The sequence below is a fragment of the Ceratotherium simum genome, chromosome 3 (genome assembly GCF_057802395.1).
Source record: "Ceratotherium simum simum isolate JZ-2026a chromosome 3, ASM5780239v1, whole genome shotgun sequence".
Classification (NCBI taxonomy): Eukaryota; Metazoa; Chordata; class Mammalia; order Perissodactyla; family Rhinocerotidae; genus Ceratotherium; species Ceratotherium simum.
The window spans coordinates 14,472,187-14,495,855 of NC_141902.1; the positions used below are offsets into that span (position 1 = coordinate 14,472,187).

The window sequence follows — 23,669 nt, forward strand, 5'->3', positions numbered from 1 at the left end:
CCAGAACTGCAGGTGGGGTCCCCAGTAAGCATATGAAAAAACACATTGGAACAGCTGTTAACAAACACTATCCTGAAGCCTCTGAATTTTTCCTGGATGTGCAAATACAAATGAGGAAGTCAAACCAGCAGCCCATAAGAGTTTCTATTAAAAATCAAGTTACAAAGGATAGAAAATTAGGGTTTGCTATAAGAAAATTAACAAAACCATCAAGAAAATATTCAAATGCTTAAGGAAGATAACAGTAGGTGACTAGAAGCTTTTAGAAGCTTCTCTGTATCCTATATTTGTTTGTGTGTGTGTGTGTGTGAGGAAGATTAGCTCTGAGCTAACATCCGTTGCCAATCCTCCTCTTTTTGCTGAGGAAGATTGGCCCTGGGCTAACATCCATGCCCATCTTCCTCTACTTTATATGGGGCGCAGGCACAGCATGGCTTGACAAGCAGTGCGTCAGTCTGCGCCCAGGATCCGAACCTGCGAACCCGGGCCGCCAAACCAGAGCTCGTGAACTTAACCGCCACACCACTGGGCTGGCTCCTATCCTATATTTTAAATACATCTTCGCTGAGCAGAATTGGACGTGTTGCTGAGCAGCAGCTACAGAGCTACTAGAGGTTTTTTGAAATTCCCACAAATCTAAAGAGCAACGCCTGGGATCTCGTTACATTTGTCAGACCGCATACTGCTCCAGTTCTATATTGTATTTCCATACAGGAAGTATGAGGAAGTATCCATATAACTTTAAAGATTTTCCAATCTTTATTGAAACCATATGAATTTGTGGAAGTTACCAAGTATATAAGGTAATAAAAATAGATTGTTTTTCCAAAAACTTAAAAGGTGTACTGAGCAAATGGGTACCTCTTAAACAAAATTTTTCTATCAAATAAAAATAATTGTACTTTTCTCTCTATCGCATTTGTTGTATGTTACAAATAGCCATTGATACATAAAAATAATATACATCATAAATAAGTGGGTTTATCCCAGGAATGCACTGCTGGTTTAACATTAGAGAATCAATCAATGTAATTCACCATTTTGACTAAAAAGAAAAAGTATATGATTATCTCAGTAGACATAAAAACAAGCATTTGACGATATCCAACATCTCTTCCTGTGCATCATAGTAAAGCTTCTGGCCAGTACAATATGGCAAGAAAAAGGGGAAGAGGGAGGCATCTCAATTAGAAACAGGTGAATAGATAAATTGTGGTATGTCTTTATAATGGAATACTGCCCGGCAAATAAATGGAATGAAGTTTTATATGCACAACAACATGGATAAATTATGCTAAGCGAAAGAAGCCATAGTAAGAAGAGACGGCATACTATATGATTCCATTTATGTAAAACTCTAGAAAATGCAAACTAATCTATAGGGATAGAAAGTAGATCTCTGGGGGCTTTGTGCATGGGGGGAAGAGAAGGAAGGATTACAAATGGGCATGAGGAAACATTTGGGGATGATAGATATGTTCACTGTCTTGATTGTAGTGATGGTTTCATGGCTGTATGTGTATATATATACATGTATATGTCAAAACTTACATAATTGTACACTTTAAATATGTACAGTTTATTGTATGTCAATTCTACCTCTCTAAAGCTGTTTTTAAAAAATGGCCACAAGTTCTTTGACTCTCCTTCCATGAGAGGTCAGGTCTGTGTCTCTCCCCTTGAATCTGGGTGGGTTCTGTGACAGCTTTGGCCAATAGAATATGGCAGAAGTGACACTATGCCAGTTCCAGACCCAGGACTTAAGAAGCTGGCAACTTCTACTTCCTGTTGCTTGGACTTCTTGCTCTGGAAGAAGCTAGCCATCATGGATATAGTCTGACTACCCTGAGATTGTCATACTGTCAGCAAGCCCCAGCTAGCCTGTGGAGAGCAAGGTGCCCAGCCAGCCTGTAACTGTTCCTGCCATCCTAGCCTAGGCACCAGACCTGTGAGTAAAGAAACCATCTGAGATATCCAGCCCACTCAAACCTTTATGACAAGTAGTGTTGCTGTGGACATTCATGTGCAGATTTTGGTGTTAACATAAGTTTTCATTTTTCTGTGATAATGTTCAGGAGTGTGATTGCTGGGTCAAGTGTATTTTTCATTTTATAGAAACTGCCAAACTGTTTTCCAGAGTAGCTCTACCATTTTACATTTTCACCAGCGATGCATGAGTAATCCAGTTTCCCTGCATCCTTGCTAATATTTGGTATTATCAGTATTTTTTTTAGCCATTCTGATAGTTGTGTAGTAATAATCATTGGGTTTTAATTTCCATTTCGCTAATGATGTTGAACATTTTTTCATGTGTTTATTTGCCATTTGTGTATCCTCTTTGATGAAATGTCTATTCATGTCTTTTGCCCATTTTCTAATTGTATTTTTTTTGGTCTTCTTTATTTTTTTTTTTTGTGAGGAAGATCAGCCCTGAGCTAACATTGTACTAATCCTCCTCTTTTTGCTGAGGAATACTGGCTCTGAGCTAACATCTATTGCCCATCCCCCTCCTTTTTTTCCCTCTTTCTCTCCAAAGCCCCAGTGGATAGTTGTGTGTCATAGTTGCACATGCTTCTAGTTGCTGTATGTGGGACGCGGCCTCAGCATGGCCGGAGAAGCGGTGCGTCGGTGCGCGCCCGGGATCCGAACCCGGGCCGCCAGTAGCGGAGCGCACGCACTTAACCACTAAGCCACGGGGCCGGCCCCTCTAATTGTATTTTTTATGCTGTCATTTAGAGAGTTCTCTATATACTGTAGATATAAGTCCTTTATGAGATAGATGGTTTGCAGATATTTTCTCCGAGTCTGTAATTTGTTCATCCTCCTAACAGAGTCTTTGCTGAACAAAAGTTTTTAATTTTTATGAGACCCAATTTATCCATTTTTCCTTTTTTGTGTGTGTGAGGAAGATCAGCCCTGAGCTAACATCCATGCCAATCCTCCTCTTTTTTTTTGCTGAGGAAGACTGGCTCTGGGCTAAATCCGTGCCCATCTTCCTCCACTTAAAGGGGACGCCGCCACGGCATGGCTTGACAAGTGTGTGTCTGTGTGCGCCCGGGATCCGAACCCGGGCCGCCAGCAGTGGAGCGTGCGCACTTAATCACTGTGCCACAGGGCCGGCCACCATTTTTCCTTTTTTGATGTCAAATTTAAGAACTCTTTGTTTAGCCCTATATTCCAAAGATTTTCCCCCATGTTTTTTCTCTTTATTTAAAAATTATACAAAACTATATTAGTTTCAGGTCCTTTTTTTTACTAAAAGAATTGTGGTTTTATGTTTGACATTTAATTCTTTGATCCAAGTTAATTTTTGTATAAGGAGTGAAGTTTAGGTTGAAGTTTATTTTTTACCCCTACAGATGCCCATTTGCTCCAGCACCATTTGTTGAATAGGCTGTTCTTTCTCCTTTAAATTGATTTTGGCTTTGAAAATCAGCTGGGCATTTTCGTGTGCATCTATTTCTGAGTCCTCTATTCCATTCCATTGATTTATGTACCTCTCCCTGACCAGTACCACACTGTCTTGATTACTGTGGCTATTATTGTTTAAAGAGTGTTGTTTAATTTCCAAGTGTTTGGAGATTTGCCTGTTGTGTTTCTGTTACTGATTTCTAGTTTGGCTCCATTATGGTCAGAGAAGATACTCTGTATGATTTCAGTTCTTTTAAATTTTTTGATATTTGTTTTATGACCCAGGATATGGTTTATCTTGGTGAATGTTCTGTGGGTACTTGGGAAAAACAGTGTGTTCTACTTTTGTTTAGTGGAGTATTCTATAAGTATCTATTGGGTCTTGTTGGTTGATGATATTTTTCAGTTCTTCTCCATCTTTGCTGATTTTCTGCCTAGTAGTTCTATCAGTTGCTGAGACTGGGGTGTTGAAGTTCCCAGCTATAATTGTGGATTTGTCTATTTCTCTTTTCGGCTCTATCAGTTTTTGTTTCATGTATTTTGAAGCTCTGTTGTTTGGTGTATGCACATTTAGGATCACTATGTCTTCTTGATAGATTGATCCTTTTATCTTTATGTAACATAATATTCCTCTTTGTCTCTAATAATTTTCTTTCCTTTAAAGTCTACTTTATCTCATATTAATGTAGCCACTTCTATTTTTTTAACTAATATTTGCACAATATGTTTTTTTCCATCCTTTTACATTCGCTCTTGCTATGTCATTATGTTTGAAGTGAGTTTCTATTGACAGCATATAGTTGGGTTATGTATTTTAAATCTACTTTGCCAGTCTCTGTCTTTTAATTGATGTGTTTAGATCATTTACATTTAAAGTAATTATTGGTATGTTAGAGCTTAAGTCTGGCATTTTATTGTTTGTTTTCTGTTTGTTCCTTCTATTTCTCAACCTGTTTTTATTTCCTCTTGCCTTCCTGTGGGTTACTAGAACAGTTTTAGAATTCTGTTCTTGTTGATAGGGTTTCTGGGTGTCTCTCTTTGTATAGTTTTCTTTGTGGTTGCTCTGAGTAATACAGTATACATATGTAACTTATCACCATCTACTGGTATCAGTGTTTTATCACTTGAGTGAAGTATTGAAATCTTAGTTCCATTTAGGTCCCTTTACCCTCTTCCACTTTTTAAATATCACTGTTTTATGTGTTTCCTCTATATGCATTGAGCACTATATCAGATAGTTTAATAAATTTTGATTTAACCATCAAATATGGTTTAAGAAATTAAGGAGGAGAAAGATAGTCTATTATATTTGCTCTATTTTTAGCCATTCTATTGTTCTTTCCTTTCTGAAGTTCCAAGGCTTTGTCTGCTATTTCCTTTCTATTGGAGAGCTTCCTATAGCCATTCTTTAAGGATAGGTCTGCTAGCAACACATTCTCCTAGTTTTCCTTCATCTGAGGATGTCCTTATTTCTCCTTAATTCCTGAAGGATAATTTCACCAGATATAAAATTTACAGTTTGCATTCATTTTTTCCCAGCACTTGAAAAATGTAACCTCCTTCTGACTCCCATGGTTTCAGATGAAAATTTGCTGCTGTTCCAATTGGTATTCTGTAAGTAATGAATCATTTCTCTCTGGTTGCTTTTAAGATTTGTTCTTTGTCTTTTGTTTTCAGAAGGTTAATTATGATATGTCCTTGTGTGGATTTCTTTGCGTCTGTCCTATTTGGAGTTTGCTCAACTTCTTAAATCTGTAGCTTTATGTCTTTCACCAAATTTGGGAAGTTTTTAGCTATATTTCTTCAAATACTTTTCAGCCCCACATTCTTTCTCCCACTACTGGAACTCTGATACTAATGTTAGATCTTTTCTTGCTGTCCCACAGATCCCTGAGGCTCTGTTCAATTTTTTTTCAGTCTATTTCCTCTCTGTTGTTCAGATGGAGTAAATTTTATTGATCTGTCCTCAAGTTCACTGATTTGAGCCCATCTAACAAGTTGTTTTATTCTGATTATTGTATTTTTCAGTTCTATAATTTCCATTTCATTCTTTTTTTATAACTTCTATTTTTTTGCTGAGATTTTCTATTTTTTTCATTTGTTACAAGAGAATTCATAATTGCTTATTGAAGCATTTTTATGATGGCTGCTTTAAAATCCTTGTCTGATAATCCAAATTTGGGTTCATTTGGATATTACATCTGGATTACCAGATTCAAATTATGTTTCAAATTATGATTTTTCCTGTTCTTGGTATGGTAAGTGATTTTTTTTATTGTATCCTGGGTATTTTGGATATTATGCTAGAATAATTTCAATTGTATCCTGGATATTTTGGATATTATTGCTAAGACTCTTGATCCTATTGTAATCTTCTATCATAGCAGGCATTTGCCGTGCTCAGGTTTAATCTGTTGGTTCTGGCCTACTTTTGTAGGCTATAGTTTTGTAGGCTATAGTTCATTTAGTTTCCAGTGCACTTGCAGTACTATTCAGGTCTGCTTTGTTCTTTGACACTGCTGGGGCTCCCGCTCAATCTATGCTGGTGTCACCTGCATGAGGAAAGACAATTTCCTGGACCACCTCGTGTCACTGAGCTGCCTTCCACTGGTAGGAGTAGGGGGTCAACAATACAGGGCCTGATTTGCTTTCTGCCACTGGGCAGAAGGCTGGGAGATGCCAGGCCTGGGCCTCTTATGCCACTGGGTAGAGGGCCTGGAGATAGCAGACTCCTCTGATGTTACCAGATAGCCTGTGGACTGGGGATTAGGGCTCCCCAGTAGGTCTCTGTTGCTCTTCCCCTTTACCGGTCTTTGGCAAGAGAGAGCAGGCTTTTCTCTGTCCTTTTTTTTTTGTCTATGCCTGTTGGTGGTTCTGGGATGCAGGCCTCTCCAGTGCCCAGTCCAGGTTCCATGGAAGATAAAAAGAAAACCCAGGGAACTCACCGTGCTGACCTTCCTTAAGCCCTGAAGTCCCTAAACAGTTCATCTCCTTCTTGCTAGCTTTCAGAGTCCCTTATGATTGCCTTAAGTTATTTCTGGGGTATTTAGTTGTTTTTAGAGGGGAGGAGCGGGGGAAAGTGAGGGAAGTTGCCATCTTGTCTGAGACCAGAAGTCCCGTCAATAAAATTTTAAAATTTGAATAGGGACTTCAGAGTAATATATGATATGAATGAATAATAGGTGATATATAACCCAATATTTAATTATGCATTGTAAGTCATTAGAGGTAAGGATATGGGTGAGTGAAGGCTAGAGGTCGAGGGTAAGACTTCATGAAGACAAAGTAACTTGGATAGGGCCTTATTGCAGAAAGCAAGGTTTTACAGTTGAAAGGAACAGGATGAACAGGAAGGAATATGGAAAACAACCAAGGAGATTTGCCTCTCTTGGGCAAAAATTATGGTAAGGAGTAATTAGACTAGAAAATAGGATGGTTAGACTGTGGTGATATAGGAGGCCTTAAAAGTCTAGAGTGACTTCTCCGGCCATGCTGAGGCCGCGTCCCACATACAGCAACTAGAAGGATGTGCAACTATGACATACAACTATCCACTGGGGCTTTGGGGGAAAAAAAAAAGGAGGAGGATTGGCAATAGATGTTAGCTCAGAGCCAGTCTTCCTCAGCAAAAAGAGGAGGATTAGCACGGAGGTTAGCTCAGGGCTGATCTTCCTCACAAAAAAAAAAAAAAAAAAGTCTAGAATGAGACTTGACGTGTTAAAAAATAGAAAACCATCCAAAAATCGTAAGGAGAGGGAGTGACATGAAAGGGAGGCTTAGGCATATTAGTTTAAAATAAGTGTGCAAGGTATCTTATAGTGGGGAGAAGCTATCGAGGAGCTATTTCTGAGTTTGTAATGGTATTCTAAGTGTGAGGTATGACTGTGGCTGTGAGTAGTTGAAGTGGGAATAAAGAGGAAGAAATATTCAAAAGAAAAAGTGGTGGGGCACTGGACACCTGACTAGATATAAAAAGTGAGGTTTGATTCACAGACTGTCAGCTTTGGTGACTTCTCTTTCCCCATGTATTTAATTAAATATAAATAGGAAATTTTTAAAGACTTAATTTCGCCCTTTAGAGAAGCTCTTCTTCCTCTCCTCCCTTCCCACCTACACTTGTAATTTGAGAAAAACTTTACTGTCCTTAGGCAACTGAGTAACACCTTTCTTTAATCTTTTTCGAAGCGACATACTGTTACCACACATTCTGAAGTAGCTATTATACGTGTTAAAAGATGTTCAGCCTCACTAGTAATTAAAGAAATCTAAATTAAAACAACACAGTTTGTTTTTATGGTAATATTCAATGCTGTACAGGTTTACCAAGACACATATTCTTTTGTGTTAGAGTAAATTGGTATCTTTCAGGAAAGAAATTTGACAATATGTAGCAAAAGCCTTTGTTTAAGTACCACTTCTAAGAATTTATAGTAAGGAAATAATAAGAAATGCAGAGAGATGATGGATGCCAAAATGTTAGTTGCAGTGTTCCCGGTTTTTCACAGTTATATCTATCTATAAATGTGTAGTAGTAGGAGTGAATGGTTAAAGAAATATACACATGATGGAATATTATACAGCCTTTAAAAATAATGTTTTAAGGAATTTAATTTTAATAACAGAGTAAATATTTATAATGTGAATTCTAGTTTTACACTCTTCAGTTATATCCTATCATGCCTTTTTGATCTGTTTTACAGCCATTATTAGGGCAAAAATGTCTAGCTCTTCTTTTCAGAAGTTGTTTGCCAACCACTACACATAAAAAAACTAATTTTAGCCTTCTTGAGCTAAAAATTTCCACGGTGCCTTACATATGGTACTCAATAAATATTAGCTATTAATATTAAAGATCTCTTAAGAACGTTCTTCCTAGAAAAGTATACATATTTAAGTATACAACCAAGCATACAACTTTATGTGGCCTTTTCTGGGCCCATGTGTGGATCCTCTTAACTAGGGCCGTGGTGAAGAATCCCTGCTGTAACTAAAGAAATTTCTTTTTACCCTTGACTGTGGTTGAATGAGAGTTTGTTGTCCAGGGTAATAGGTGCCAGTTCTCATGTTCACCTGGTATCCTTGGTATTGAGGTAAAACAAATGCAGTCTGCATTTAATACTGCGTTTTAAAAATGACTGAGTGATTCAATACACAATTTCATAGTATCTCTCATCTTGACCGGTGATGCTTGCATTAATTGGGAGATTGACTCCCAAGTAAACATATTTGACTAGGGAGATAACTGGAAATCCACTGTGATGGTTCAGAACTTGCAGCCATTCCTATCTTTCATTTTTCCGGCTCCCCAGATCTTCACATATGATTATTTAAGATGTTTGGCCTCCACTGCCACCACCATCCCTTCCAAATCTGTTAATAACCCAGTAATAGTAGTGATCCGGGCCTTGGATGCTACAAAGTGACAGAAAAAGGGAATAAGCTGAGGGAGTCATGGATTAGAGAACTAGATTGCCAAATTGTGTTCAGTTCCAGGGCTACATTTGAAGGGGCTGTTGAACAAGTGCGGAAGAAGCAGTCAGATGGCGGAGGATACGGCTACCACATCATCTGAAGAACCGTGGTCAGGGCTAGGGAGGAGGAAGATGAAGGTAGTAACAGGAGCACTGTTACTAGCCAGCCGCCTTCTTTGCCACTTGAGAGAGGCTGTGTAGTGTAGTGATAAGAGTTGAGAGGTAGACCTGCATTCAAATCCCAACTCCACCGCTTTCTGGCCAATATGACCTGAGGCAAGTAACTTAACTTCTGACCTCAGATTCTGTTTTAGTTATAAAATAGAAATGATAATAGTACCACCTCTTGGATTCTTAGGATTAAATGATAATGTTTGAAAAGCACTGCACGGAGTCTCACGTGCCTTAAGTGCTCATTCAATAAATGTCGCATAGCATTAAAGATGACGACTCCTCCCAGGTGAAATTGGAAAAATGAGTTAATGTTATAGAGAGGCAGATTCCGGCTCAGCATGAGGAAGCAATGATGTCCCTGCATGTGTTCAAGCAAAGACCGAACAACTATCATGTCAGAGATGCATAGGTGGGTTCTGCCGCTTGATAATAGGTCATCGTGTAAGTTCCCTTCCCACTGTAAGACTCTTGTTTTATAAGGCAGACCCACATGGAAACTATGTTTTATTAACATGGTTGTTTATGTTACAGAACTAAGTCCAAAGAATTTGGGCTATGAAATATCTTAGTTTAACATAATGAAGTTTTTATTGGCTTTTGTAGTTATGCTATTGACAAATTGAGAGAACTTGCTAAGAACCACTGGTGTGAGTGATATTATTAGAATTAAATGTGAGTCGGGAGGCTTCCAGGCAGTGTTCTGACTATGGAGGTAAGCTAAGCAGATGTTAGGTATTAATTAGCACCTTGAGAAAATTTAATTAGATTTTAAGAATACAGTGAAAAAGTCCAGTTTTTAAAAAAAAATGCATCACAGATGTTAAGTTCCACCTAAAACAATTTGGAATGAATCTTAGTAGTATTTTTGTTTCTCTGTAATTTATATTCTGCCTCCTAGAAATAATTTGAAGCAACAGCTTAGAACATTATACTAGATAGGTGAGGAAAGAAAAAAAGAGCTAAAAGGCCTTCCCACATCTGTTCAGAGAGCCAAAGAGTATATCTTCGTATTAACTACTATTGCTCAAAGGGAAGTTAGGCAGAGCAAGAACCTTTGTATGTAGGGAAACAGAGTGGTATAGTGAAAAAGAAAGTACTTTATTTAGAGGCAGAAAACCTAGGTTTATTTCTTTATGCTGCTGTTGGCCTGCTTTGTAACTTTTCACAAGTCATTTAACCTTGGAAGACTCAGTTACCTCATCTGTGAATCGGGGAATGTAATCTTGCTTTGTCTTCCTCACATGGATGTTATAGTAGTTAAATGACCTAGTTTCTATGTGAAAGAACTTTGTAAATGATGAAATACTATCCAAATTGCAGTTGTTATTTGATACGAAAATAGCATTCAGAACCAACACAAGAATTATTTTATGTTTAAGAAGGAAATCATGAGGTTACTTAAAAACACCCAAAGATTTAGGGGAGCAGGAGATGTGGAGATGGATGACATTTCCTGCAGGATCTCCTTGTTTTCCTTCTACAACTATTTTACAACTGTAAGAAAGACACAGTCTCCTTGGGGTCCTTTCACTCTAGCAAGAATTCAATATAAGAAAGTCTTTTAAGAGAAAGGTAAAATATGTTCATTACTAGTCCTTTCCAGTCTACATTTGGCCTCCTAGACAGAAGCTACCTTTAAGAGCATTTTACTTCCAGTTTAGTCACATTCTATTTAAAATTACATACAAGATGCCTAGAAATTATACTTTTTTAGAGCCAAACACTACATATTTTTTAAATGCCTTTATTTTCTGTAACAGGCTGAAAGAGTCAAGTTTTATATTTTCAAGCAGTTTGGAAAAAGGAAGAACTCAATGTTTTAAATGGGACACTTGTTAGAATTTGAATATTCCATTGGTTAGAGGTTTATTTATTGTTATAAATGGGTGCTATCTGATGGAAAATATGTCCATCGTAATCATTTACTCTAGGTATGACTACAGTCATAAAAGCTATTTCTTTCCTTTTCTTTTTCTAGGAGATTTTGATGAATTCACTCAAGATAATAATGACATTATGTTGAAAAACATAGCAGAAGACCTTCGGAATTCCTTACCTCTAGACACCATGCTTTCCTCAGAACATCTAGCCCTCCAAAAAGTAAATACATTAAATTAATCACTCTTATTGCTACTTAAGGATTCTCTTCTTCCTCCCTAAGCCCGTAGCCTCTCAGTCTAATTAGTCCTGAATTCTGCTTTAAACAGTTTTTCATTTGGTGCTTCAACCACAGCCCCGATTCTTTTGAGTCTGTAACCCTGTGGCTCTCCAGTACCATTCAGTCAACAAATCTGTTTTGAGAGTGTCCTGTTTGCCAAGCACTCAAACCCCTCAAAAAATCAAGGCCCAAAGGTAATCTGGCCCTGCCTACATCATGGTCCTGGTTTTCTCTTCCCTGTGCCATTTCCCTCACTTCATCAAGGGTGAAGTTCACCTCTTTGTTTCCTGCCCCTGCTTTTGCATTGCACAATTCTCGCTTATTCTTCTGTTCCCTTATTCCTAGAATTAGTTCTCATTTTTCTTCTCCGAACAAACCCCTCATTCCAGTCTCTTCAAATGCCAGCTCTTATGGGATCCATATGCCATGAATACTGTTTCTAAAGCAAAGTAATAGTAATAATTTCTTCTCCCACTAATCTGAAAACAGCAACCCTCGTGTGGTTTTTCAGTGTGTAAATTCCTGAGCAGAGGAACTAACTCCTGTACATTTTTAACAGTGCTGTGCACATCGCGAACACTTAGCAAATCTTAGTCAAGGTCCAGTCATTCAATGTAGATTCTCAAAGGAGGAAAACAGTGATAGTATAAAACTGAGAGGAATGTTTATAGTACAGTTTGGATGTTATTCATAGAACAGTCTTATCAATATCAAAGAGATCTTATCAATATCACAATATATCAAATCATGGAAAAGTATTCATTGCATGTTAATCGTCAACCCACAATCCCCTATCCTAACAAACTATTTTGATATTCCTTTGTTTCCTTCTGGTCCCTGTGCACATTCATACATTTTACATACTTATAGTACAAATTTTTTGTGTGTAGATATAGATAGAATTTTATAGGTTTCCAAGCACATAGGTTGATTCTTTAATATAGTTAAGGTGGAAGGAATTAGCATTTTTTTCTTTGTAGCCGCTTCTATTATATCATGTTCCACCAGTATTAATAAAGGGCTATTATTTGTAAGCAAGAAGTTTTACTAACATTTTTATTGTTTGAAAACTTTGCCTCTGGGCAAAGATTACTTGCTAAGTATTTTGATGGGTAAGTCACTGACACGTGGGACTCAGAAGACCTGGAATTAGGTTCAGCTCTTCCCCCATGCTGACTAGTGTCCTTTGCTTGGAGAAATCTCGGTATCAGTTTCTTTATTTGTAAAATATACTACTTAGGCTGGACAAGATGGTATCAAAATACTCTTTTCAACTAAATTTTACATATTTCTCATAGCCATGTTTTATATCATTACAGGTCAAATAAAAAGTTGCTAGTGTCTCAGAAATAAACGAAAGACAGCAGAGTTGCTGACTTCAATAAGTGAAACTTGTCTTTCTGTGCCTTATATTTGCTCTCAGAATTTTAGCCTATGAACCACTGATGTTTTGCCTTATTTAGCAGTAAAAAGAGACTTCTTTGTACTTTGTTTCTTTTGATGTTTTTCTTCTCTCCACCAGATACAGCAGCAGCCGGAACCCACAGTTCACGTTGATGCATTCCTTTATGATGAAGACTTTATTGATTCATTATGTGAGGAAGGAAAAATGAGCAGAAACTACTGTATGGTGTGTGGCTCACACCAGACGGCACCTTTAGGTAGGCACTCAAGTACGCAAACCTGATGGCTTTGTGTGTACTTTTCCTTCCATGGCGTGAGTATGCAAATTCTTGACCAAGTCATTCAATGTTTTTTGAAGGCAAAAGGCCAACTTGCAGCATAGCCATTACCACTTACTGCAGTTAGGGAAACTAAATAGAAATATTGTCTAGGGAAGCTAAGCCATTTAATGTCTCCCTGGAGGGTATCTCTGCTTTTCGTAGAAACTAATCAGAAGTGACTGAGTACAGGGAAACTGACTTATACTTTCCACACTCAAAAGAGATTTGTAATAAACCATAATGCTGATTTATTTACAGTGAGAAATATAAGCGTCAAGGGGGCTGAAATGTTCTCCCTCTAAAAACATCTACTTAGAAAGTCAGATGTATTCAGATATTGTTGGATGGGCATGGACTCAGAGAACAGAGATAGATAATCTTGAGAAAGAGTTTATTCAGGCCACGATATGACCTAGTGGAGCATCTCTGGTCCATGACAGAGAACAGCTCTAGTCACAGAAAGTCTCCTGCATCTCTGCCCCTCAGATGCGGTACCCGTGTCCCAAATGGGAAGCTACACTGACTCTGTGCTGCTAATATGTCAGCTCTTCTGTTAATATAGTCTTTGTTCAAACTGGATATGAATGTCTAGGCTATTACTTTAGACATGCTATTTCAGTCTCCCTGCTCACTTAGATTTAGAGTTATTGCTTAGAATGGGCTACCCCTCCAGGTAACTAATCTTGTGCTCATATTACTGTTCTTAGGTAATATCATTCTCAAAAGTTAACTACTACCAAATTTGTAAGATGTTGCTAATACAAATATATTGTACCTATATTATAATTAGGGATTAAACTTCTCTGATTTACTGGTTTAAGATTCTGTTTTTAGATAGTACTAAGGATTCCATTTGAGGTAGTTGAAATTCACAGAATAGAAAAGGACTTAGAAAAATAGAGGGAAAACTAAAGAGTGAATTATAAGTATAACACCATATCAGGTCTGATTTATAGAAGAGCTATGTTCAACAAATAAAAATTTGAAGATTAGGATGCATTTTCCCATAAAAATCAGATTGTAAATAGTGAGTGGGTACCCAGGCCAGCCCAGATAACTATTATGAATCTCAAAAGGCTATCACCCTGTGGGACACTCCTTCGCTATATGATAAGGGGCTTGTCTAGCTGCCAGACACTAATGATGACGCTGTAGCTCAGGGCAGAAGCATAATGTGGCCAAGAGGGTAGTGAGAATGGGGATCCTAGGGAGATAAGGACTATGCTGTCAAAGCCCACCCCCTAAGACTTACTTCTGAGGCCTAGTCAACACCCTATATTTTCTTCCAAGGGATTAGCCTGCCTGCTTCCATTTTCTTTGCCACCATCTATTAGTTGTGACCTAAGTTTCTGCCCTCCTTGACGATTATATTATGTAGAACATAATATAGTAAGTCTTTGGGTTACCTCCATATCAGAAAAAAAGACTCAAGCTCTCCCAAATATTTCATTACAGAAATAATGGAGTGAGAAGATGGGTCAGGAGGCTAGAAACTGTAGCATTTAAACTAAGGGAAATAAGAACAATTTATGGGAGTACCTTAACCGCCTTCCATACCATCCCTCTCCTGCACTCCAGAACACGTTTTAGGTTGGCCAGGCTGCCATGTTGTGCAGCTCCAGAGATGGTCATTCATTTGGTAGTCTACAGACTGTGCAGCAATACATAGCAGTTCTGTGGTTGGCTTTGGGGTAAGGTAAGAAAGCCAGATGGTATGGGCATTAGGAAGCAGTCCCAGGGAACAGCAAGTCATAGAAAAAGAAGAAGGGAAAAACCAAGGACATCCTAAGCAGCAGCCTGAAGGACATGAGGGGCACAGGAATAGGGACAGGCAGCTGGGTAGCTGTTCCCTAGAGGCCTTTTAAATGTCAGAGACTTCATATTTATTCTCTAAGACAGCTCACAGTGCAAAATTATCACATTAATTTTTTCTAAATAACCATTGAATGGCTTTCATTGATTAAGAAAAGAAAAACATGAAATATACTTTATAAATACAGATGAAAGAATTAGAAATACAGAATGGAATTGTTAATACCCAAGCAAAATTTGATGTTCACTGTGTTCTAATTCTCCAGGATTTATTTCTCACTCCTTCTCTCTCATGGAATTGAAGTTCATTTATCAGCACGTACTCCCTGATCTGTCGGGAAAGGTCTTGGTTGACGTTGGCTCCAGGCTTGGCACAGTCCTTTATGGGGTAAAGTCCAGCTTGTGGACATACTCAACATTTGGAAAATACTTTCTTCTCCTGCTAGCAACAGTTTTGCCTGCCACCATCCAAGGTGACAGCTTGGCTTTACTTATTAGAGTAATAGAGTAACAAGGTTAAAATAGTGTATTGAATTTGAAATTTCAAAGGCCAGCTCTCTGATTTCCTTTGGTAGGTTGTCTCTGTGACACAAATGCTGGCATATCAACAAAACATGAGCAGGTGACGCCTCATAACACTTTGACCTTCTAACTCCATTTTCATTGAACTGTGCTAAAATAATATAGTGAGCTTTCATAAGAGCTCTTTAGAACTGACAGATTTACTTGACCTAGGAGATTGCATATGGCCATAAGCAAGTCACTTAACACTTCTGGGCCTCGAGTGCCTCACCTGTAAACGAGATAACTAAATGATATCCAAGGATACATCTTGCTCCAATTTTCTGTGATTCAAAGTTTGAATGTAGACATTTGTTTCTGAAATATCACTTCAGTGTGGCTTTTTTAAAATTTCAAATTGTGAGTCTTTCTAATGTACTTAAATTGTTTATCAAAAAACTGAAATGTGGTTTCTGGTTGTCATTAGCAGACTTGTTAAAACATGTGGCCAACAGCAGTAGAGACTCATGCCAGAAACAGGCACTATCAGTTCCCAACATCACTGCCTGCTCCAAACAGAACTAGTTAACTCTTTAATGCTTAATTTATTTTTCGTATTAAGACTTTTATTCCAATTAGGAAAGAGAGCCGTAATAGAAAATACACAGTTTGTCAGGTGGTTTTTGTTTGGAGAACATTAGAGATTATGATCATTTAACGTATTTTGTCCACTCTTGTCAGTTTTCTGATTTGTTAGAAAAGTATATAGCTGAAATAATTGTGGCTATACTGGTATGTGGCAGCATTAATAAATTTAAACATATTGTCACTTTTCTCCATATTAGGTCACTGATTCAGTCAACAAAATGATGTTCTGATTCGGAGTCCGCATATGCTCTGTTGGACATATTCTAAAAATCCATGATGAGTGATAAATACAAATTTGGTTTGCACATAGGTGCTGGTTGATGTAAATTGATCTTCACAATATGATTTGACCTCATTCCAGATTATTTTTTTGTTATTGCAACCAAAAATAGATACATAGCAATATAGCCAATTCTTGATTATCTTTGTTAACTAATTGGTCGATTATCTTTGGCAGATTGCCAGACACCAGGCTGACTTTCCTAAGCCAAGCAGGACACATCTCTGGCCACCTTCCTGTAGTGTCAGACTATGCATGATTTTCTATTATATTCCCCACAGGTTACCTCCTTTCTTTCTTTCCCTGGATGTAACTTCCCAAGAAATTACAGAAATAGGGTACCAAACAGAGAATCTGTATGTGATCACTTTTCTCATTTCCAACTTTGTTGAATGCACAGTTTTATCAGGAAAAGTAATAAATCAGTCTTTAAAAATATAATTACTTTTAAATAATGAAAATTAATAAACTACAGTCAAAGTCTTGATCAATAAGAGTCTTTAAGTTCTTGAAGTTGTAAGTTTACATAAACTATAGGATGGATGTTACCTTTCATTTTATTTTTACCTTATTGAATTCTATTTTTTAAAGTTTGACTTTTTAAATTTCGAGTAGAAATAAACCCATAATTAAAAGTTCATTCATTTGCATCATAATGTGTCTTCATCTTTTAGGGTTATCTTTACAGTTCAGCATTGCAACTATATGGAGTAGAATTGAATGGAGACTTTTGCCAGTTGCAGGAAATGGTCATAAAAAAATACCAGTTCACTGACAGAATAAAGGTACCCTTTTAAATATATATCCTGTTTTCCACTGGATAGCATAATTTAGCCAAATTTCTTCTGGAGTTGGAAAATCTTTTTGAATCTTTTCTTGCTTGCTGTTGTGTAGAAACGGATTGAATTGACTTAGTATTTTAAAATATTAGTAAAGATAAATTATTATAATTACATTCCACTCACATATTTCTCTTCCTCCCCAATTTTATTAGAAAGAAGACTATTTTTTTCATATCGGCTATAGTTTTAGTAGCAGCATTTTTAAATCTCCAGATGTTGGTCAGAAGAGTGTTTTATTAAACTCTGAATGTTGAAAGTAAGCAAAAAGGTTAAGTAATGCTCTCAGTTCTTTATGTTCTTTTTCTAAGCTTTCAGGAGGAATTGTGGATGCCACAGAATAGAAGTTTATTGGGGGGAATGATGCCTTGGGTAGGGCTGTGACAGAAGTTTTCTCTTTTTTCTGTATGTAGGGGGAAAAATAACCAGAAAAAGGGAAAGGAAATTTTTCTGTTAATCTTTATCATTTCCCTAACAATCCTACACTTCTAATGGAAATGTAGAGAAATATTGAGTATCTAAGGATCTCTGGTGTTAAGTGCAATCTAATGTTGAAAGACATATCTCAGATTAAGGATCTAGCCTTCCCCCTTTTTTATAGAAGGAAATTTTTTAATGCTCTCCCTCCTTCCATCCTTTCTTTCTCCCTCTCTTGCATCTTAGAAATAGAGAGGCAAATGATCAAAGCAAATTCATTGTCCCATAATAAATTCGTGAGTTTTTCTCACTATTCCATATTTAGGGAAGAGAAACACACCGCTCTTGCATAAAAAAGATCACATAACTAACAGGAATATTGATTTAATTGGAAATGAGATTTAAAAATTAGGACCTCTTAAGAATCATAGTTTATAAATGGATAACCAATTTTTGTTATTTTTTTTGTTATTTTTGTTATATTTTTTTAAAGAACATGATAAAGGTGTATGAACTATATATTTATATAAACTTTAAAAGATTTTTACCCCTTGCTTTTCAAAGGAGTAGATGTGGACACCCGCCCACCCACATACTTTCCTGGCTTGTGGCTTCTGTGGCCATTAGCAACCCAGTGGTAGAAAGCTGTTTTTATACATCTCATCGGCAACCTTAACTTTCCTTCCTTGAAGCGAAAGACAAATGTTGGATTTGAGGGGCCATAAGATCAACAGCAAGGAATTTTAGGATTATTTTTGATAGTATCTGTTGAAATCTAACTGACCTTCAAGGCTCAGTTTTTGCATTTTTGTTTTGTTTTTGTTCTTGTTGGTCCTTTTTAACAGGGCTTTCCTCAGAAGTCTGGGAATCCTTGGTTGTCTGTTCATACTTAAGAGTGAGAAACAACAAAGCTGATTGAAGTTCTGAGCACTTGAGTGGGGATTCTGAGCACTGCACACCTTACTGTTGAGTGACCTTGCTTGGGTAGTTAGTTAGCTGGGGAATGTCTAATGAAGTATCTTAAGATTTTTCCTTTTGGGCTGGTCTGATTGCACGGAGAAAACTCTTCCAATCTCCTTACTGAATGGCAAGCAACATCCTGGGAACTGAGTGGTAGGAAAAGAATTGGAGAGATAGAGGGTTCTAGCATCCCATCTGCTTATTTCCTTAATTCCCTTGTTTTCAGTGCATTACCTTTTCCTTCAACTAGGTCTAGTGTCCCCTGACCCAGAGACCTTCTGTTTTACCTTTTCAAGAAAATAAACCTCAATTCTTTTGCTGGGGTAGAAGAAAGGTACTCAGGAATCTAGCTGATTCATAAACTGACTTTCAACCAAATTACCTTATTTTTAGCATTTCTTCCTACTGCTTTTCACCCAGAGATACCTGGTACAACCAATTATGAGCCTTTTGGAGATTCTGTAGTATAAGTCAAGTTTGGGTCTTAGCTTTCTATATTTCTAGCTTAGAAATCAATTTTCTCTGGTCTCCTAAATTCCTTATTATTTCCCCTTTTTTTCCTAACTTACAAATTTTTATGTCTGTTATTTTCTTTCCCATTCTCCCCATCCTTGTGGGTATATACCTTCTTTTTAAAAAACCTGTATTGTTATTGTAATAGTTATTATAATAGTACGTGCTTGTGTCTTATCCACTATCTTTACATGGAAGACCCATTGATTTAAATTCTTCTTTCTTCCCTTTCCACCAGGCTAAAGGTAAACTTTCCTTCATTCATATCTTGCTGATTCCTTTGACAGCACTTATGTAAAGTTGTCAGCGTAGCTGTTTCATCCCATTACTAGATTATAACGTATTTAAGAGCAGATATTGTATCTTATTCATCCTGGCATATCTCCCTGCATGGTATCTTGTACATGGGAGGTGCCCATTAAAAACTAGTTAAATTGATTTGGTTGCCTTGTGGCCTCTGCATTGTTAGCATTCCAGTTTGTCCAAAGCCGTTCCTTGGGGTCTCCCTGGGACCTCTAGAGTACCTCTGTTGGTTGCCATAATTAATGGATCCACCTGATTCTTTTTCACCCTGTCTGTAGGGTGTGGGGGGAGAGTGAACAGAGACGGGAAAGAAAAAGAGGGAACTGTGTGAGAGCTATAGTGTATCAGTAGGTTAATTTACATACCTGTTTCATAGCTAAGATATGTGTTTAGGAAGTTTGCAGAGATTAACTATTTTCTCTGTTCAGGAACATGTCAAAGCTGTGTTTCAGAGGCTCTAACCCAATTTAAAGGAAGAAAATATTTTAAAAATCAGACCCCACAACATTCTGAATAAGTATATTATATATTTGTAAGACCAAGTGCTAATTTGGAAAGAAATCATATGATACAAAGCAGTTAACCTTTTTCTCTTTTTAAAATAAAATTGTTTGCTCTGCTCCTGAGCTAAATAAATATTTCCTCTTGTTATCTTGCCTGTGGTCTGTAAGACTTATTGATTGTGGTCTACGTTAATTTTTTGAGGTATATAATTTTTAAATAAATTGTTTTCTTTTTTGGATAGATAATATATTCAAGTGAATTTTAGGTAAAGAGTCAGACAAGGCCAATTAATATATTGTTTTAACATTTTACAATTTGTGAATTACTTTTATGTTTTTATATGGTCCCATTTGATTCTGTGAATCAGGACAGATATTATTCCGTTTTATTGATGAGGATACTGACTGCGTAAGTATGCAGTCAGTTGATGATGGAATCAGGATCTAAACCGAGGTCCGTTGACTCTGACAACTAGTGATACAGTTGTAGTGGAAAAGGCTCTGAACTGGGAGTCAAAAGAGTGTAATTATGACTATATAAATAGTTCCATCTAAAACAACTGAATTTTCACAAGTTGATAGTTTTTATTAGATATTAAGTATCTCCCATAGGTGGTAATATTAAATATGCTGTTCTTTCTCCCATTTTAAGAAGCATTAACTTCTCATGTTGCCTCACAACATCACTGAACCAATAGCTATTTCTTCTGCAGTCGTCCCATATGGTATCTTTGTTCTCGTAAATGAACTCATTCTTCTTCAGGTGCTTCATGCAGACATCTGTACCCAGGGTTCCCTTCTGCAAAATGCTGACGTGATTATAATGAATAATGTCTTCGAATATTTTCTTGATGAGGCAGAACAGGCCAGGTACGTTATTTATTCAAGCAAGAAATCTCTTGTTAAAATGTATCCAGCAAAGTATGAAAAGGGATTGGTAAAGTAGAAATGTTTTCATATTAGACTTTTTTTAAAATGACCTCAGGGGCAGGCCGGTGGTGCAAGCAGTTAAGTGCCCACGCTCCGCTGCGGTGGCCCGGGGTTCGCCGGTTCAGATCCCAGGCGCGCACCAACGCACTGCTTGACAAGCCATGCTGTGGTGGCGTCCCATATAAAGTGGAGGAAGATGGTTACGGATGTTAGCCCAGGGCCAGTCTTCCTCAGCAAAAAAAGAGGAGGATTGGCAGATGTTAGCACAGGGCTGATCTCCTCACAAAAAAAAAAAAAAATGACCTCAACTGTGAGGAGATTATATTAAAAAGGAAATGTGTTATGTATAAAACAAAAATAAAAATAAACTTTGAAGGTCTATTTATTTATTTTTTTTCCTCCCAAAGCCCCAGTAGATAGTTGTATGTCATAGCTGCACATCCTTCTAGCTGCTGCATGTGGGACGCGGCCTCAGCATGGCCGGAGAAGTGGTGCGTCAGTGCGCACCCGGGATCCGAACCCGGGCCGCCAGCAGCGGAGCTCGCGCGCTTAACCGCTAAGCCACAGGGCCGGCCCTGATGGTCTAATGTTATAAAATATTACATCTAATTTGGGGCAGATATAAAATGATGTCATGAGCCAAGCATTTGCTTAGTCATCAGGGATGCAGTAAGATGTCACTTCCCAGTGGCCTTTGTGCTTCTTTTCTGTCTCAGTTTGCTTTTGATTGAAAAAACATGTCATATGCTATCCTATCACAAAATGATGGGACTTAACTAATGCCTATAAATGAATATAAAACAAGATATAAGAATATTAACCAAAATAGTGATTAATTATCAAACTTTAAAGATGTTCTTAAGGTGGTAACAGTAGGTTCCTGGAGTTTATCCCACTGTTCAAGTAATGGAAAAATTAGCAAATCTATGATCATGTTTCTTTCTTTTTTTTTTTTTTTTTTTGTGAGGAAGATCAGCCCTGAGCTAATATCCATGCTAATCCTCCTCTTTTTGCTGAGGAAGACTGCCTCTGAGCTAACATCTATTGCCAATCCTCCTCCTTTTCTTCCCCCAGAGCCCCAGTAGATAGTTGTGTGTCATAGTTGCACATCTGCTAGTTGCTGTATGTGGGATGCGGCCTCAGCATGGCCGGAGAAGCGGTGCGTCGGTGCACCCTCGGGATCCGAACCCGGGCCACCAGTAGCGGAGCATGCGCACTTAACCGCTAAGCCACGGGCCGGCCCTGTGATCACGTTTCTGACTTCTCCGCCACAATTTGATGCTTTGTGACCCATCAGCACCTATAGGTTCCTCTAATTAGAAATTTCCTGTAGTCTGTAGTCTAAGACGAAGATTTTCTGGCTAGTTAGGCTTACTGACTAGTTATTTATCATAATGGCATCAGTGTACTCTAGATGCAGGCAAGCTCCTTTCCATATGTGTGAAAGGGAATTACACAAATGTTTGGACTAGTGTATCAGTAAGGTTTCTACTGTGGAGAAACAAAAATGCATATAATTACAAACCATAAACAGTTAATCCTGAGTGGAATCCTGAATGGCTAAACCTCTATCCTGCCACCCCCTCACCTTCTCTACTCCCCTCCTCCCCCACTTTCTCACACACACACACACCCGTAGCCATTAGTATTAGGTTAAGGTCACTATGAATTAACAATTTAAATAGTTTGAAAAGAAACTAGTTTAACAGAAAGCTAATCACATAGTCAAAGCTCAGCCACAGTGGGTGACGATTTTTGGTCACAGGCTAAAGACCAGAAACATAACGTGAGCAAAGGTGTTTTAATCATAGTGCCCTCTTTAAGCTCAATTTCCCTGGACAAAGTGTGGTTAGCTTTTTACCTTTTTAAGTTAATTACATAATTGTTGGAGAATGAAATATACTAGGTTTAGGTTGTATAAAAAGTTAAAAGAGAAAAACACCTTTAACTCTTTGGAGATTTATTATAGAAAGATTTTGAATGCTGAAAAATGATAAAAGCTACTGGTGAACTTGATACTGGAAATCTGCATGTTTGGGTTGTTTTAAAAACTTTCTTGGGCCAGCCCATGGCCTAGTGGTTAAGTTCAGTGCACTCTGCTTGGGCATCCGGGTTTGGTTCCTGGTTCAGACATACACCACTCATCCGCAGCCATGTTGTGGCGGCGACCCACATATGAAACAGGGGAAGATTGGCATGGATGTTAGCTCGGGGCAAATCTTCCTCAGCAAAAAAAACTTTCTTGGCACATTCATTTACAAACTCTACATGATTCACCGAATAGGTATTAGCCACATGTGTTAGTTCAGTCATTTCTCCTAAATTAGTCTAGCGCAATGAATTCTAAATATAGATAGGTTATAGCCTCTCACGGTTAATTATCTTATCTCCATCATGAATGACAGGATACAGGAGAAAGTTTAGAAGATATAGTAAAGCATTCTAATACTGGAATCATTCTGACAAAACTGATCCTTTACCTATATTAATTCTATATTGTAGTAAGTAAAAGAGAATAGATGGCACAGCTTTTAGCCTCCAAAGACTTGTAATCTTACTCAGAATCTGAGGACCAGTGGAACAATGTTCCTATAAGAGTTAGGTTGTATGAGAAAACAGAAATATAATCACAGAAAATGTGTACTCAGGAAAGGCTCGGGCTTCAGAATAAGTTAGATCTCATCACAGGTTAACACCCCGGATTAGTAGAGTAATTGTTAGTTTAAAAGGTGCCTCCATGTGTGTTTTCAGTAGGTGAAACAGATACAACTCCTACAATGACAGCTTACCAGAAACAGCAAGTGCTGTTTTGAGAGCCACGCCAAGATACTCAGCTTCCGTGCTTATTAAATAAACTTGTAAAATATGTCATTTTTAAGGAACCGTATCAAAACAACAAACAGCTGTAACCCAAACACAGTGATATTTATTATCAAACTCTGCTACATGATTTTAGTTCTAGCCTGAGAAAAAGAACATTTGTATCATTTTGCCTAATAAACTCCAGAATGTACCAAATCTAGTA

The 23,669-nt window shown here is 37.7% G+C and overlaps 1 protein-coding gene across 2 annotated transcripts in view; it reads left to right on the plus strand.

Moving 5' to 3' along the window:
* LOC101392197 (uncharacterized) overlaps positions 1 to 23,669 on the plus strand; it is a 30,273-nt gene that overhangs the window by 3,745 nt on the left and 2,859 nt on the right. Inside the window, exons 2-7 of one of the 2 annotated variants that reach the window (XM_087422641.1) lie at positions 4,951 to 5,025; positions 11,035 to 11,156; positions 12,737 to 12,875; positions 15,017 to 15,138; positions 16,854 to 16,964; positions 20,478 to 20,584. In XM_087422641.1, the coding sequence (XP_087278767.1) occupies positions 11,073 to 11,156; positions 12,737 to 12,875; positions 15,017 to 15,138; positions 16,854 to 16,964; positions 20,478 to 20,584 (563 nt within the window). In that variant the 5' untranslated portion in view covers positions 4,951 to 5,025; positions 11,035 to 11,072. The remainder of the gene's footprint in view (positions 1 to 4,950; positions 5,026 to 11,034; positions 11,157 to 12,736; positions 12,876 to 15,016; positions 15,139 to 16,853; positions 16,965 to 20,477; positions 20,585 to 23,669) is intronic. The other variant, XM_004436414.3, reaches the window with a different exon arrangement.